Source organism: Cyclopterus lumpus, chromosome 16 (genome assembly GCF_009769545.1).
Source record: "Cyclopterus lumpus isolate fCycLum1 chromosome 16, fCycLum1.pri, whole genome shotgun sequence".
Taxonomy (NCBI): domain Eukaryota; kingdom Metazoa; phylum Chordata; class Actinopteri; order Perciformes; family Cyclopteridae; genus Cyclopterus; species Cyclopterus lumpus.
In genome coordinates, this window is record NC_046981.1 from 9,868,020 (window position 1) to 9,884,939 (window position 16,920).

Consider the following 16,920-nt stretch of genomic DNA (forward strand, 5'->3'; position numbering starts at 1 on the left):
TCATGTAGAAAGTGAACTTTCCCAACACTGTTTGTCATTACCTAGCATATTGATTACTTGGTAAACTGAAGCCATGTTCATTTTAATACCAAGTTTATTTGTATACAGTAGACTAACTTTCTACAGCAGTGAGGAGGACGCATTTAGACCTGAAAGGATTCAGGGAAAAACACCCACAAAAAAATGTGGGTTGGGGGGTGGTGATCATAGGGAATACACCTTTTTTATTCAACGTTCATGTTTTTGTTGTTCGATGAAAGAATAAAGTTCTACTCACAAAATGTCAAAAATGTCATTTTTAAAAGTTGTATTATAAATGTTTGCATGCATGTCTGCTTATGACAAGGTAAATACAGTTAAATTACCCCAAAATTCCCTGTTAATTCCCGTTTATTCCCGTTTATTCCCGTTAATTAATCCTGTGGAAAGTGTCCAACTTTGAATATTCCCGGAATTTTGCAACCCTAGTCAGCAATATGTTTTCCTATATTAGGTTTGAGACTTTACCATATCTTTAACCTACTAAACTAGTCAAACTATTACATTATTGGGACATGGAAACACTTTGGCTCAACAGGAAAAAGACAAACTTTGAGAAAACAGACACATTTTCAAATGTTCTGCTGTGGACAGAACTTTGTGCTACCAGAATCTTATCGGGAGGAATTTAGAATCGCTGCTCTGCAGTTTTCAGTCCTCCGTGGCTGCAAAGCAAAGCTAAACTAAGCTAACTATGCACAAACACATTTTTTCCCTCCCAGGGACACGAAAGAAATCAGCGTAGCCAAATTAATTTTCTCCCTTCTGCTTGTGCTGCTGCAACCGGAGGGATCACTGAGGCAGAGAATCAGCCAAAGAGAGGAGAGATGGAGCTGGAGGAGAGAAGGAAAGGGGAGCAGAGGAATTTTAATGCGGCTGTGTCGGTCTCTCACTGCCTGCCAAAGAAAAGCAATTACGATCACAGCTCCTCTCTCTCTGCTCCGTGTATGTGCGTGTGCATGCTTACCTGCAGGTGTGTGTCTGACTGCCCTTTAGCACACAGGGGATCTGCTATGTTGCATGTATAAAGAGTGTAGATTGGCTTGTACACTGCAGCGTGTCTGAGAAATCAGAGGATCGGCGTATACATTTGTTTGATACTTGACAGCAGCCAAAGCTTTACTTGGATACCATGAAACATCATATCAAAAGCAAAACACATTGACATATAAACCTTGACAAAAATAGTTATCCTATTTTTCTCTCTGAATGATGTAATCCAGCACTGTGCTAATTGTGAGGCTTTCTCTGAGTGTCAAGGTGACCATTTGAACCAGCGCTGATAAACAGCCCACAGATAAGTGCTGAGAGTCAGACAGACAGACGGGAAGAAAGACAAATGGAGATACTTCAGGGTAGCAATGTGGGAGGGCTGGAGGTTTAGGGGAGTGAGGAGAAATTAAACGTAATCTCTTCTGCAGAACTTTGGAAAAGCCTGTGTGTGTGTGTGTGTGTGTGTGTGTGTGTGTGTGTGTGTGTGTGTGTGTAGCTCGGAACTCACCTCAGCCAGAGACTTAACTTCTCTCCCCTCCTCTTCTGTCTCCCATTACTTTATTAGGATGCGGAGGTTCGCTTACTGTAAGGTGGTTTTGGCCACTTCTCTAGTGTGGGTGATGCTGGATATGTTCATTCTGCTCTACTTCAGCGAGTGCAACAAGTGTGATGACAAAAGAGAGAGAGGACTGCCAGGGAGACAAGGTGAGTGTGTATTGCCACACATAGATCATGTGATCATGGAGACGCACTCTCGCATCCTCCAGCTCCCTCGGTGTGTCTTATGTGTGTGTATCTGCTGCAGATGCCATGACCAGGCCGCGGGACGGGCCCGGAGAAGGCGGAAAGCCGGTGGTGATCCCGAAGGATAACCAGGAGAAGATGAAGGAGATGTTTAAGATCAACCAGTTCAACCTCATGGCCTCGGAGATGATTGCTCTCAATCGGTCACTGCCTGACGTCCGCCTGGAAGGGTGAGCAGCCTCCCTGCAGCTAATCATCTGTCCCGTTTGGTCACTCCGTTCATTAAATTCCCATCAAAATGTCTCTCACTGGCATTGTCTGTTGACATCATCACACTAGTGATCAGTTATGAACCGCAAGCCAGAAGTCTGGCCTCAAACCTGAAATCAGTCACACAGTGAGCCCCTGTAAAGGGTAGTTACGGTCATGATGAATGACATAGAGCGAGACAGATGAATGGATGCATAAGTTAGGTTAGAGACTATATGCATATACATACTGTGTGTGTATATATATATATATATATATATATATATATATATATATATATATATATATATATATATATATATATAGTGTATGTAACTGGGACTCAAATAACACAAGTTAATGAGGAGTTTAGTCTCACTTCAGTGTCTGCAGGTTGTTCAGTCATCAGACAGGCAGAGAGAGAGAGGCAGGCAGTCAGAGCAGCAGACAGGTGTGCATCCATCCAGCAGCTTGGTAGTTTTATGTCAAGGTTAGTTCAAGCAGGTGGAAACCAGCTCCGCCTCCAAGACCCTCTGCCCCTTTATGCGCTTCAGTAGTGGAACATGCAGAGATCAGTAATGAAGGTTTTCTAAGCGATAGACAGAAAGGCTGACTGACAGACACAAGACTGACAGGCAGGGGCACATGCACACTAGACGGGCGGGAAAGAAAAAGGACATTGATCCGTGAAATGGGTTTTAGTCTTTGAGCGAGAGTTGATTACTAGGTGTGTTTTCACTCAGCCTTCTCTCCGTCTATCTGCTTTTCCAATTAGGAGATAAGACTGAGTCAATATCGTGTGTGTGTGTGTGTGTGTGTGTGTGTGTGGTTCGGCAGGTTTAGGGAAACTGAATTAATTCATCATCGCCAAGCAGGTCACCATTAGCTGAAACTTTGAAGTGGAAACTCGCTGTTGGTCTATTTTCATTATTGTCAGGAGTGCAGTCATTGAGTCAAAAAAAAGAAAAGACAGGACATTTCTGCATGTGTGTGCGCGCATGTGCTTGGGTAGATCCACAGTATAGGAAAACACTTTCCATGACCACACCTTTCAGACAACTTCAAATGTTCTCCTTTTCACAATTTTTACGAGAATGCACATAGTATATAGATGTATGTATTTATACATGTGTGTGTGGGTTTAATGTTGGAAGAGTGATGCCGTTAAATCGGCACCAGTCTGCCCCCCCACCCCATCCCCATAATCCACTGGTTGGGAGAAACGGCCTGAAACTCATTCCCCTGCTTTGCTGTTGCCAGATCCACAGGACTCACAACCGCTCCTCGGTCATTTAAATCCACATCATGTGACATGATGCGTTCATGCCTTCATGGATCAAAACACGTTTTGGTTTCCATGAGCTACACAGAGAAGATTATGTTTTGAAAAGTGCAAAGTCTTGGTTGTTGTGTTTGAGAGAAGAGGGAGGTAGTGAACTGAGGTGTATAGAGGCTGAGAGACTCTTAGGATGTGAATCATCTTGTGCGATCATCGACCCTCCCTTCCTCGCAGAGAGTACTAACGCACATGCACACTGTGAATCGCTGTGTGCGTTATCTAACAGGCTCCAGAGGCGGCTGCAGGATGGAGAATATTCTTGACCTCCTCTCCTCTGTCGCTGTTACATTCCTTCTGTCAGAATCCGCAGCAGAGGGAGGAAGCATTCCAGTGGATGATCACGAGCAGGGAGGGAGTTATGACGAGGGGATCATATTCCATTTGGCTGTTGAATCTGTCAGAGGAAGGAAGTCGCAAGCTGGCATCAGTTTTGTCATGAATAGATGACGGTTGGAGCAGCTCACTGAGCGTCTTTTGACAGAAACACTTTGACTGTGAGACAGTTTAAGGTCAGAGAGCTTGCAGGCTGCTGCGTTCTTTGAGCCACAGAGGTGGGCCTCTTTCTCCCATGACTCTTAACTTGTTCTCCAGCAAAAGTGATGCGTGCTTAATGTTTTTGTTTTTCTTCTTGGAGAGTAACGTTTGTCATTCATTTGGATTGGATTAGTCTATATTTTCTGCCATCTGTTGTGCAAATCAATCCATCTGTAATATGTGACTTATTTCCAATGGAAAGAGCATGCTTTCAAAGCTGCTGGTGAGATGATTATGAAGGATTTATATGCCTTAAAAACGGTTGAAAGGATGTGACAAAATTCTGTAAAACCTTGGCAAAGCGGCGATGTACTTTAATGCAGTGTATTGTGTGGTATTTTGTGCAGCATCCACTGGAATCTGCATAAAACTGTCTAAAATGTCATCATTCACTAGTTCACTCTTCTAGGAACCCACACATTGAAAGAGTGTCTTTCTTGCAAGTCTAAGATTTTCAGACTAAAATAAATCTTCATCAATTGCTGCCAGGGTGAAACACAATCAATCTTAAATTCATAACCATGCTTTGTAAAGGGGGTCAGGTGTAATTTTAATAACACAAACTGTGTACTTAATTGCCTAAACAATGTAAACACTCCAGCAAATACTCTTCAAAAGAGTCCGTGACACTAACATCCATCTTCTCTCTTCTCCATTCGTGCCTGCTCTCCTCTGTCTCACATGTACATCCCTGTGTGTTTCTCAAAAGGAGAGTCTGAAGTGTGTGTGTGTGTGTGTGCTCTACACTGCTATGACAATGACTCGCATGCTAATTAGCATCGCTAATCAACTGTCATCATGCTGACCCGCTATTTCTGTCTATCTACGTCTAAATTTGGGAATATACGCTTGGCTGCTCGCTCATTATTCACCCTCAGTTTTCAGTGTTTGAAGATATTTATGGCGATCTGATTAATGCAGTGATTGCATGACTGAGTAATGCTGCTTAGTTGATGTTTATGACTCGCTTGTTGAGCTCTCTTGTGTGGACCCACTTAAGCTGCAGCTCTCGGTAGCAGTAGTCTCCTCCAATCAGACAGAGGCTGGATTGTGATGTCTGGACCGCAGTGTTTGTCGCTTCTCTCACTCTGTCTCTGTCAGTTTCGTTTTGTGTGTGTTTAAAGCCTACAACTTCCCTTATTGCACATGTGGTTGTCTTTGTGCACTTGGTTTCCGATGAAATTCTCACACCTCTTCTCGCTGCCATTTTAAAAGTGTGTTGTCTGTTGATTTGTATCCATATCTGTGGTTACGTTAAGTATCTGTCTACCATTCCACATTGTAAACATCTTTTTTTAAGCATTAACGGTTTCTTTCTGATTGTTTCGTTTTCTCGTGGTAGGTGTAAGAACAAGTTGTACCCCGATAATCTTCCCCGTACCAGCGTGGTGATTGTATTTCACAATGAGGCGTGGAGCACACTGCTGCGAACCGTCCACTCCGTCATCGACCGATCACCTCACACACTACTGGAGGAGATTGTCCTAGTGGACGATGCCAGCGAGAGAGGTACACAAACACACACTCACACACACACACACACACACACATATAATTCCTTCACCGCTTGTGCCTCTTGTTTGAGGCTTAACCTATTTTTTAGCGTTACTGTATGATTCTGTTGAGTTTCTGTGTGTAGCTGTATTTGTGGGTGTGTGTGTGTTTTTGTGTAAGTGTGTCTGTGCTGGTGCCCAACAGCCAGTCAGCATATATGGTCTGTGTGTGCCACTCCACCCTGTGTGTGTGCAATGCTGCTAATCCCTTTTGGGGGAGATTAGGTCTTTAATTCGCCAGCCGCAGGGATTACACTCTGTTATTACCCTCAATCCCCCCCATCCGCCACCACACAGCACCATTTCACCCTATGGGACCTCAGGTTGGATTGTGCAAATCAGAGGGTGTGTGTGTGTGGGGTGGGGTGTGTGCAGTTACCTTTGATCTCTGATGTTACAAAATCAATTGTTTGAAGGAGTGGCTCGTAATCTATCATCTGTAGTGTGAGTGTCTTACGTGCTTGTGTGTTTATTTGATTCTTTTATTGCATATATGTCTTTTATTTGATTGGTTAAGACTTCCTAAAGCGGCCGTTGGAGCAGTATGTCAGAAGGCTGGAAGTCCCTGTCAGAGTGGTGAGAATGGAACAGCGGTCTGGACTCATTCGTGCTCGCCTCAAGGGAGCGTCCCTCTCCACTGGCCAGGTGTGTGTGCACATGCACCGATGTGACATCCACCACCCAGTGACCTGCTCACCATATGGTGTGTGCACAGTTGGGTTTGTCTCATGTTTTCTCTCCATGTTTCTAGGTCATAACCTTTTTGGATGCTCATTGTGAATGCACAACAGGTTGGCTTGAGCCTCTGCTCGCCCGCATCAAGCAAGACAAGTAAGACCCCCCACACACACACCTACACACACACGCGCACACACACACACAAACATTCATGTCATACATGTCAAGAATAAGAAAAAAACAATGAAATATTGTTGAGCCTGCAGGGAGCTTGCCTGTGTTTATTTTATGCTTAATTTAGTTTTCTTTGTTTACTGCTCCCAGCAAGCAGGTACTCAAGTATATACACGCACACACACACACACACACACCCTCACACACAGGGTTTAAGAGGGTATGATGAGTGATGGCTGATGTGAAGACTCAGCACGGTCCATTGTGTAAAGGCTTTTGGTTCTGGAGGTGCTGCACCTTGCACATGAGCACTTAGCTGTGATTGATGACCAACCGCGGTTATGAAAAAGGAGGCCGATGAACGCTTGTGCTGATGTTTTTTGTGTTTGCTGTAGGAGAACAGTGGTGTGCCCCATCATCGACGTGATCAGCGACGATACGTTTGAATACATGGCAGGGTCCGACATGACGTACGGGGGCTTCAACTGGAAGCTCAACTTCCGCTGGTACCCTGTTCCCCAGAGAGAGATGGACCGCCGCAAAGGAGACCGCACGCTGCCCGTCAGGTGGGTGGCACAGCGGGACAACCGGGGTTTAACTTGCCTTTTTGAAGCATCTTTCAGCTTGTTGTTTAATGCCTACCAGTTGTGCAGCTGACCCTTACCCCTCTCTGGTGAGTCAAGTGTAAGAGGAATTTGCCTACAGGACAACATTGAGTCATTAGTGAAATACCACATCATCATTCACAGTAACTGTCAGTCAGTTGTTTAAAATAACTCTTAGCCCGTGAGCTTTAGCGCTGCCGATAGGCTTTCACAATTGATGTGTGCAGAATAATCGTACTTCACCATTTCATTTGCCACAGTTAATTATTATAAAATGTCCTTCAGGAGTGAATGCTGAACGAATGCATTGAACCTAACCGTGTAGCTTAAGACAATATTTTATGTTATATAAGATCCCGTGCAGAAAGGTTCCTTGTATCTTTTCTTATGGCTTAGACCGTGATACTAAAATCACAAACTTATTTCTGCCTGTCTATCATCTCTTCTTCCTGCTCTTGTTTTTAAGCATGTTTGACATTATTTAAGGTCACACATAATTTATCTTATGGAGCACTCTGTTCCCGTGTGTTCGGTTGTTTTTCACGGTTGTGCCAAAACTGGGTTGCAAGGTCTAGGTAGGAAAGTAAAAAGTACTTTAGACTTATTATATAATGTAAATAAATCCTTTGCTGTGGAATTAGTTATATATTACTGAGAAGATTTAAACACTATTGCACAAGTTTTCAGAATGAAGCTTGGGTGGTTTCAGTCGAGCGTGAACTTAGTTCCGTAGTATCAGATTTGCTCGTTGGAAATCAGTAGAATCAATCAGTAAAGAGTCACAATGATGTGATTTCAACTTCTCACATGTGAATTTGGTATTTAATGACTGCTACTATAAGTGCCTTGAGAGCGTTTCTGCTGCTGTCACACCCTGAGGCTCCTCCAGGCCGATTCAGGAGGAAAAGCGCAACAGCCAAACTGGTTGTTATGGGCTCATCACCTAACTTTGAATTTACAGCACAGCGCCACATCTCTGTGATCACAGAAGTTTCTCTTTACAGCTATTGGACATAACAAAAACACACAAGTGTTCACGGTCTTAAAAAGTCTTGGGGAAAACCCTTTGAACATGTTTAATTACCTAGTGTCAATTAGGTGCTGTGACTCCTTCAGACAAAAAGATGAAAGCATGTATTATTGCCCTGTACTTACAGTTGTTGTTTATGTTTTTATTGCAGCCGTGTTTATTTCAATGACAGTCTTTTTGCTAAACATGTTTTTATGTGACTCTTTGTAAGTGAACGATGAAACTTTAATTAGAAATTGTACAATCTGTGTTTGTTGTGATGTGTTTGAGTCTTGTAACAATATTGATTTCATTGTTAGCTGAGGAGTTTAGAGAGCTTTGATATGTTTACAGTTAAAAGAAAAACACACATATCTATTAATAATATTGCCATAATTCACCACTTTTTGTTTTAGTTTTCAGTTATTGTCTGTGATTGTAAACAGCGTCTGTGAAAACAGAGACATCCTAAGAGTCTCTCAGCCTCTATACACCTCAGTTCACTACCTCCCTCTTCTCTCAAACACAACAACCAAGACTTTGCCCTTTTCAAAACACAATCTTCTCTGTGTAGCTCATGGAAACCAAAACGTGTTTTGCTCATTATTTCCCACTTTCACGCTTTACCCCATGTGCACTCAGGATATGTTTCATCCCTGTCTGTTTGCTTGTATGTGTATTGTGTGTTGGTAAGTGAAGCAAAAACAGGCAGTAAAGAAAATAAGCCCGATCTGCAATGGAGGAAACTGTTCTGTGATGGGGAGAAATGGGGGCAGAGCCTTGAGGCCATTCAACACTGGCACACAACAGACGAGTGAGCAGAAAAACAGAGAATGAACTAACAGGAAAACAGCCAAGAAGTGGTGAAACATAAAACTGATTGGATCTGTAGATACCATGTGACCTTTAGAAAGCAGGACTTAAGTGCCACTAACCCACCTCGCTCTTAACTTACCCGGCTGTCCTATCTCTCTCCAGGACTCCCACCATGGCAGGTGGCTTGTTCTCCATAGACCGAGATTATTTCCAGGAGATTGGCACGTATGACGCAGGCATGGACATCTGGGGTGGCGAGAACCTGGAAATCTCTTTCAGAGTGAGTGAACACACCCGTAGCCAATTGGCATGACTGTATTCTTCCATGCAACGGCAGGCAACACACATGCACATTACACTCGTAAGTTTGACTTCTCGGACGTCATCCTGGCTGGCTCTTAATTGAGACAGACGGGACCTGACTGTGCCAACAATCTCCCGGAAGAGGCCTTACAGCATGTCTATTCTACACGGTATATATTGTATATGTGTGTTGATGCCAAATCTGTTTTTGTGTCACAGATTTGGCAGTGCGGTGGGACGCTCGAGATTGTCACGTGCTCTCACGTGGGCCACGTGTTCAGAAAGGCGACGCCCTACACGTTTCCTGGAGGAACGGGACAGATCATCAACAAAAACAACCGGCGCCTGGCCGAAGTCTGGATGGATGAATTTAAAAACTTCTTCTACATCATCTCTCCTGGTGAGTGAGAGTGTGTGTTTGTGCTCATGCAAGTGTGTGTTCATGTGTTTAATCTCCGTGGCAGGTGAGATCTATCCATTAACCCGGGGAGAGTGTGATATTGCAGTGGTGACTCAACAGTGCAGGAGGGGGGGGGGGGGGGGAGTAATTTCACGCTAAGAAGCATCTATTGACTTGCACATAAACACACATACACACACAAGCTGGCAAAGGAGAGACTACCAAGAGTGGAGCATAAGTCACGAATATAGAAAATAATAATAAATGGCTTCAAAATTGCTTTTTACTTTTGTTTAGCAGGCTGCAGATTCTCCACAAGGGAGAGCTGCTCTGTTATTGTCAGAACTACTTCCTAAACTAACAAACATTTGAAACTCCATTAAAAAAACTGCAATTATAGCTTTAAATATAGAAATAAATATACAGCCCTAGTGTTTCCAGCTGCTGGACTGATTGTGACCTGTGTTACACATAATTATGATGACATGCTAATTTTCCTAGACAAGAAAAGGTAGGCAGAAATCGAGACACAGATATTTGTTAAGTTCTTTTCTCTTATTGCAGTGTTTAGCTGCTACATGTTATTTGATATATTCAATTATATTCAATGTGTTTGATAACTCATTTTGCTAATAGCACAAGTTTAATGTTTTTTTAAATAACAATTATTTAATGAATTGGTCCTTGATGTCACCAATGATTGATCAAGTACTTAACATGTGCAACCCTTGTCTGGGTGCTTCAAATCATGTGTGGCCTCATTCTACTTTACCAATGACACACTTTGCTTACATGGAAAACTGAATTTCGCAGCCACTCAACAAATACTGGACTGTTTGTAGTTTGGGACCCTAGTTACTGACCTTCATGTCTGTGTCTGTGTATGTGTCTGTGCATGTGCTTGTGTCCAGGTGTGACCAAAGTGGACTATGGTGACATCACATCTCGCTCGGCTCTGAGACAAAAGCTTCAATGTAAACCCTTCAGTTGGTACTTGGAGAATGTGTACCCTGACTCTCAGATCCCCAGACACTATTACTCCCTGGGAGAGGTATACTCATTCTCACACTCACACGAGCTGACTCACACATTGTTAGATACTGTTATTGCTGTAAGACAGACAGACACAGAGTCTGTGATTCACTGCCTTTATGCTGAAACCCAAGCAGACACAATGCATCTGAATCTGTTTGAATTAAAGGGTTTGTTGTATGTACTCCTAATGATTTGCTCATTGTGGCTTCTGTGTGTCTTCTGCTCAGATCCGCAACGTGGAGACCAACCAGTGCCTGGACAACATGGCCCGCAAGGAGAATGAGAAAGTCGGCATTTTCAACTGCCACGGCATGGGAGGCAACCAGGTATCCGAGGAGGGGAAATAACACAATATAGAACCAATAATGACACTAAATAAGGAAAGAAAGTGTAAACAGTAAACATTTTTTAAATATTATTTTGTGTCAGTATTTCTAATTGTAAACCAGCCAGTGATAGGCATCGGGTGCATTGCCAGTTGGACCGCAGGCAAAGCCGGGGACCTATTAAATGAGGATAATAATATAATATAACATATTTCTTCTTGTTACATTGAAATAACACACATGCATACTAGGGGAATGTTCTTATTCCATTATTTGGCTAGATATCTCTATGGATGCCTTTTTGAAAGTGAGAGGTGTCAGGAATCCCCAGCTGACCGTGGCTGTGGGAGTTAACAAGAGGGTCACCTCTGTGCCACTACGAGTTCTGGGAGGAAGGTTCTTGACTGTTTGGGCCTTTGTACCAAACTAGTTGAACTGTTGGACACCAGTGGTGAAGGAGCCCATCGAGGCCTTTTGGCCTCGGTGGGCTCAGTGGTCTACTGCAGCAGACCCTCACCCATATCCCTGGCAGAGGTCTCTGAGTTAGTTAAGAAGGTCTGCAGTGTCAAGATGATGGGGTACCTGGGCCATTGTCACAAGCCATCCAGTCCAATATAATCAAAGTGAGAGAACCGTCCATAGACCGTGACCTTCAGCATGCACTGGGGCGGTTTGCAGTTGAGTGTGAAGCAGTGGGGATGAAAGTCAGCACATCGGAAGTGTGAGACCCCGGAGCTCCCCCGGAAAGCAGTGGATAGCTCTCTGTGGGTTGGGAGTGAGTTGCTGCCCCGAGTGAAGGAGTTCAAGTATCTCGGGGTCCCGTTCACAAGTGAAGGTAAAATAGAGTTTGAGACATCATGGTGGGAGAGGGAGCCGAACCGGAAGGTCAATATACGCGCCAACCCTCACTTAAGGGTAATGAGTTTCCGGTAGTAACTGAAAGAAGGAGATTGTGGATACAAGGGTCTGGTGGCTCGGAGTGAGAAGCTGCGACATTTGGAGGGAGCTTTGAGTAGAGCCGCTGCTCCTAAAAGTAAATACTCAGTGACAGTACAGTGATTCCACTAGCAGTGACCATGAACGAGAGAAGAAAGCTTTAAATGTGTTTTGAGATCTTGAATCCGTTTGTGTGACATGCAGGTTTTCTCCTACACGGCCAATAAGGAGATCAGGACCGATGACTTGTGTCTCGACGTGTCCAAGCTAAACGGACCCGTCATGATGCTCAAGTGCCATCACCTCAAAGGGAACCAGCTCTGGGATTACGACCCCGTGGTGAGTTATGAACATGTAACTGTTAGCCAAGCTGTTTTTTAATGTCCTCACACATATTAACATACACAGAGGGTTCTCGTGCAGGTCTTGAAAAATGAAGTAGTTCTTTTCACCAGAAATGGTAACATTGGTAATGAAAACCTTTTCCGTCTTTTAAGCATTTCCTGTTGCAAAAAGACATTCACAGTAAACAAGGCCCTCTTGCGATAAGCACAGCTCAGAAAATACAGCCCATAATATAAAGTACAAAAAATAATTGGTGTAAAAAAAACACAAATGAGGTGCTGAATGAGTTCCAAACTAAGTAAGTTTAGATGTAACGACAGTGTTACCAGTGTGTGTTTTCTTTACAGTTTTCAACTGTTTCTGAGAAACCAAAGATAATCAACCCAGTGTATTCCCAATGCATACAGTATGACAACACATATTTAAGAGTTTTGGATATTTTTGGGTGATACATATGCTTGCTGACACATTAGGAAACATGTACGTAAATATGAATATGTCATTATTTACGTAGCCTTGTGAAACCCAATGAAGCACTCACAAGCCTGACTCTCCCCCCCCCCCCCCCCCCCTCTGTGACTCCCCACTGTGCAGAAGCTGAGCCTGATCCACGTCAACAGTAACCAGTGTCTGGACAAGGCCAGCGAGGAGGACAGCCAGGTGCCCAGCGTCAAAGACTGCACACACGCACGCTCCCAACAGTGGCTACTCCGCAACGTCACACTACCAGAGGTCTTCTGACCACACTTGGCACGCTCACAAACGCACACACTCATACACACAGCGGCCCAGAGTAAGCAATCAGGGGAACAGACTTGTTTATCGGGCACAAGGAAAGGAAAGACTTCCCACGACGGGATTCGAGAAGAGAGGAGGCCGGATTGGACAGTACTACCTCTGCCAGAGATCAGAGGGAGGAGTGTGTTTGACCCTCCTCAGAGCGAGAGAAGAGGAAAGACTCCCTCTAGGAGACGATGGCTGTTTTCCGTTTGTTTGTTGTTGTTTTTTTAAGAGATTTTACCGCGGAGACTTACTACAAGACTGGCCCGTTGAGTCGAGGTTTGCACTCGCCGCTCCCCTGGACAAAGCAGTTTACCCCTCAAGTCATCCCTTAACGTTGTTTACTGACTGCCTCTCTGTGTGTGTGTGTGTGTGTGTGTGTGTGTGTGTGTGTGTGTGTGTGTGTGTGTGTGTGTGTGTGTGTGTGTGTGTGTGTGTGTGTGTGTGTGTGTGTGTGTGTGTGTGTGTGTGTGTGTGTGTGTGTGTGTGTGTGTGTGTGTGTGTGTGTGTGTGTGTGTGTGTACTTTTTTTTCTTCTTTTTTTAAATTTAATTTTGTAATGGATTCTTTTTCTTAAATGAACTCATATGAAGAAGGGTGCATGTTTAAGTGTATGTGGAAGGATGTGTGAGAATGTTGTGTGTGTGTGTGCGTGTGTGTCAGAGCCCCTCCCACAGTCTTGCAGTGGTGTATGTCTCCCTCTGGTGTTACTCCCGGGCATCTCATTCTGCAGACTTGGGCCTCCCGACTGAGGAATTTCCTCGGGACTGCGCATAAAAATCCGAGAGGACCGAACACAAGGACCCGACGTCTGCCATCCGCAGAGATCTAGAGATAGGAATATGATGTTTGTGATATCTTGAGATTTCTATGTCACATTTTTACATGGCTTTGTCTGTTTCCACAGTCCTGTGAGAGGGCCACAGAGCAGTAACCCTAGTCTGTCTGTCTGTCTCTGTTGTCTTTAAAGATGTTTAACATAGAGCTTACACAGACACACACACACAGAGGAACATGCATATATAACTGATATTCACTGCCTAATGTAGTGTTAAACGGAGCTCTCTCATAAGGCACTACATATTCCCACACACATCCTGTATACAGATAGGAATAAGGCTTCACTGGCCTGATACTTTAATCCATTTTGTCATATCTTCTTCTCAATGACCTCTTAAAAGAAATACACTCCAAGGGCTTCTTTCCTCCAGTGGAGTGTGTGGATGGATGTGTCTCGTGTGTGTGAGTGCGAGTGTGTGTCTTCAGCACTAATCCCCAGTCCATCAGCTCCCTGTTTACGAGGACAAACGGCTCTCAGATTCCTCGCTGTTGGACAAACGGTAGACTAGTGTAGACTGACGTCAGATCAGCGTATCCCTGCGTCTGTTGTACAGAAGAGCGAAAGCGGCTTTTCTTCTTTTAAGCCGAGTCTCTGCACAGGACATATCTATAGTAGGAAAGGAAGCCTGGAAAGCTGTTGTTAAAAATACCCGAGATAGGTGATTTTGGAGACTTAATCGGGCAAAAACTAATAATTGTAGAGAGTGGGAGTGAAGATTTGAACTGTGGATTACAAAGAGCGAAACAGCAGAAGACATATCTTAATCCATAACGACATATCTCACTGTGCAAGCTCACTTGCCGTATTCCACTAGACATATCTCACTGAGTCAGATAGCTAAATGGCTACATTAGTGTTTTTCATTTCAACCATCATGCTTTCTTTATTAGTTCTTTCTTTCTTCTTTTTTGTATCACTCCTGCAACTCCGAGCAGGAGAGGTGATTTCATAAAGGTTTGAACCATTTGGGCTTCCTCCAGTGGAGGAGGGGTTTACACAGAGGACATTGTTGGTCCTCGTTGTGGACGCGATAGTGAGAGAAGGCCGTCGCCTGATTTCATGTCTGAGCGACTGACTGCGTTTGAAAGATGTGAACGTGTTTTTGATTGTGTGACAGCGGGAGTGTAATGATTGATTCGATTTTTTTTTGGGGGGGGGGGGGGGGTGGGGGGGGGGGTTTGAAGTTAACTGACATGTCCAGGCTTCCACACTGAGCTGATCCAAATGTAGAAAATAAATTGAAAAAGTTTACAGAACAATACGAGGAAAATGTTGATTTCTGCCTCATAACACACACGTTCTCTTCAGGCAGAAACCGTAACGGCTCACATTTAGTAAACAAACAAAAGGTAAGTTGACATTCAGTGTTTCTCACCAAGACGCACTGCGTCCTTGAGGCCTGACGCATGTTTTGAATGCATTTCCTTCCTCCATGAATTATTTGGAAATAGGCTCTTTTTTTTGGCAACAGCCATGGCTGAAGACATTGTGTTTCTGAATTGTCTTGATGAATATATCTCTGCAACGCCTGACGGGAATATCGTCACATTTGGCACAAACCTCCACCTGGACTCAAGAATGAAGTGATTTGATTCTGGTGGTTGAAGGTCACGGTCACATTGACCTCCCAGTCAACCCATTTTTTTAACAACCTTCGGCGATTTTATTTCAAATGTGGATCCACTTATTATGTTGTCCGAGGCATACGACCACGAGGCAATAACTCCAGTTGAATCCTCCTGTGTTCACTGCCTTTGTTACACGTCGCTGCGTTCCTCGGTGCGTCACGGCCACCGACTGTCAATCAGAGGAATAGTTTGGAGCCACTGGCGAGACCGCTCAGAAGAATTCAATTTTTAACAGAAAGAGTTGAGGATTAGTGACAAAAACATGATCACGGGGGTGTGACCACTGTTGCATGAGGCACCCACGGGTGTGAAAAGATGATAATCTCAAGTCTCGTGGGGGAAACGGGACTCTTCTCTCTTTCTTCATAAACATGACGGAGCAGTGAAAGTCATCGAGTCCGGCAGCAGACTCACTGCATGTTTTGAGAAGAGTATTCTGACTCCTTGACTTGAGCTGTTGAATTCTTCAAAAAAATCTTCAGGATTCGAGCCACCGAGAGCCGTCAGGAAGACATATTGGACAAAAGTGTAAAATATATGCATCATTAGGAAAATATTATTGTTTTGTTAAAGCATCTCTTAGATAGTGGGATGTTTTTCGCACTACTTTAGTTTATCATTGAAGAGTTCATATTTTTCTAGTTAAAAGTGAGTCTCCAGTTGGGCCTCGAAGGATAGATCAGGCTCTCTAATTTGGGAACTCAAATGTTCCTCTCCTTCCTCCTGCTCCTCGATGAAGACTAGTCGGTTGTGTACGGAGTCTTCTTCAAGGAAGCATCTCACTGAGCGATTCTGCCATAGAGGAGGTTTGGAGGTGCCTGAGCTCAGGAACACTTCACTCTGGTTCGTGTGCTGCAGACTTCAGAAGAACTTTGTGGAGTCTTTGATCTGAAGAAATGGGTCAACGCCCAATCAGACTGCGGCCCGCGGGGGACCCTTCCAAGAAAAGACGGAATATCGAAGCATGTTCAGAGGAACAGAGTGAATTTATAAACTTAGTTTATTTGTTTTATTATTTTGTTGATCAATGTCACTTCCTAGGATTAGGAGGTTTAAAGCTTTTGAGTTTAAATTAATTGTTTATGACATAACATATTAAGTCGTTACCTCAAAAGGAGATATTTTTTTTTTAGGAAATTGAAACGGTTTCACACATCATACGATTTTATATCACTACCTTCTACAAGCTTCTCCAAGCTTTTGAAGCCTGAACATGAGAGGCATTATCATCCGTGTGAAGCTTCAACTGATGTTAGTAAGAGTTATTATTTCCTGGTCCATTTCTTGTCTTCCTATGAATCAAATCGAGCCTTCGACTGTGGAAAATTGTCTTTTTAACATTAAAATCTCCTTTGCCTATTCACGTGCTGTAATACCAGTGTGTGAAGTCGCCACTACAATATTCAATGTCCTACAGTGTCTGTGTTCCCACAATCAACACAAACACTGTTTAGAGTTCGAAAAGACACGTCAGTTGAAAATAATGTTGCAAACTTTTTGTTCATAGATTTAAATCATCCTGTAACAAAATGTCTAAAATATGACTAATCTGAATACCGAACTAATGAGTTTGTTGGTTAGTTTACTGGAGACT

At 43.6% G+C, this 16,920-nt stretch overlaps 1 protein-coding gene across 2 annotated transcripts in view; it reads left to right on the top strand.

The window, feature by feature from the left end:
- The window catches only part of galnt1 (UDP-N-acetyl-alpha-D-galactosamine:polypeptide N-acetylgalactosaminyltransferase 1), a 34,224-nt gene extending 19,178 nt beyond the window's left edge, over positions 1-15,046 (top strand). Inside the window, exons 3-14 of one of the 2 annotated variants that reach the window (XM_034553309.1) lie at positions 1,598-1,737; positions 1,838-2,006; positions 5,241-5,407; positions 5,969-6,096; positions 6,203-6,282; positions 6,699-6,869; positions 8,896-9,013; positions 9,256-9,436; positions 10,348-10,487; positions 10,699-10,797; positions 11,938-12,072; positions 12,673-15,046. In XM_034553309.1, the coding sequence (XP_034409200.1) occupies positions 1,599-1,737; positions 1,838-2,006; positions 5,241-5,407; positions 5,969-6,096; positions 6,203-6,282; positions 6,699-6,869; positions 8,896-9,013; positions 9,256-9,436; positions 10,348-10,487; positions 10,699-10,797; positions 11,938-12,072; positions 12,673-12,819 (1,674 nt within the window). In that variant the 5' untranslated portion in view covers position 1,598 and the 3' untranslated portion in view covers positions 12,820-15,046. The remainder of the gene's footprint in view (positions 1-1,597; positions 1,738-1,837; positions 2,007-5,240; positions 5,408-5,968; positions 6,097-6,202; positions 6,283-6,698; positions 6,870-8,895; positions 9,014-9,255; positions 9,437-10,347; positions 10,488-10,698; positions 10,798-11,937; positions 12,073-12,672) is intronic. The other variant, XM_034553310.1, reaches the window with a different exon arrangement.
- Positions 15,047-16,920: the final 1,874 nt, after the last annotated feature.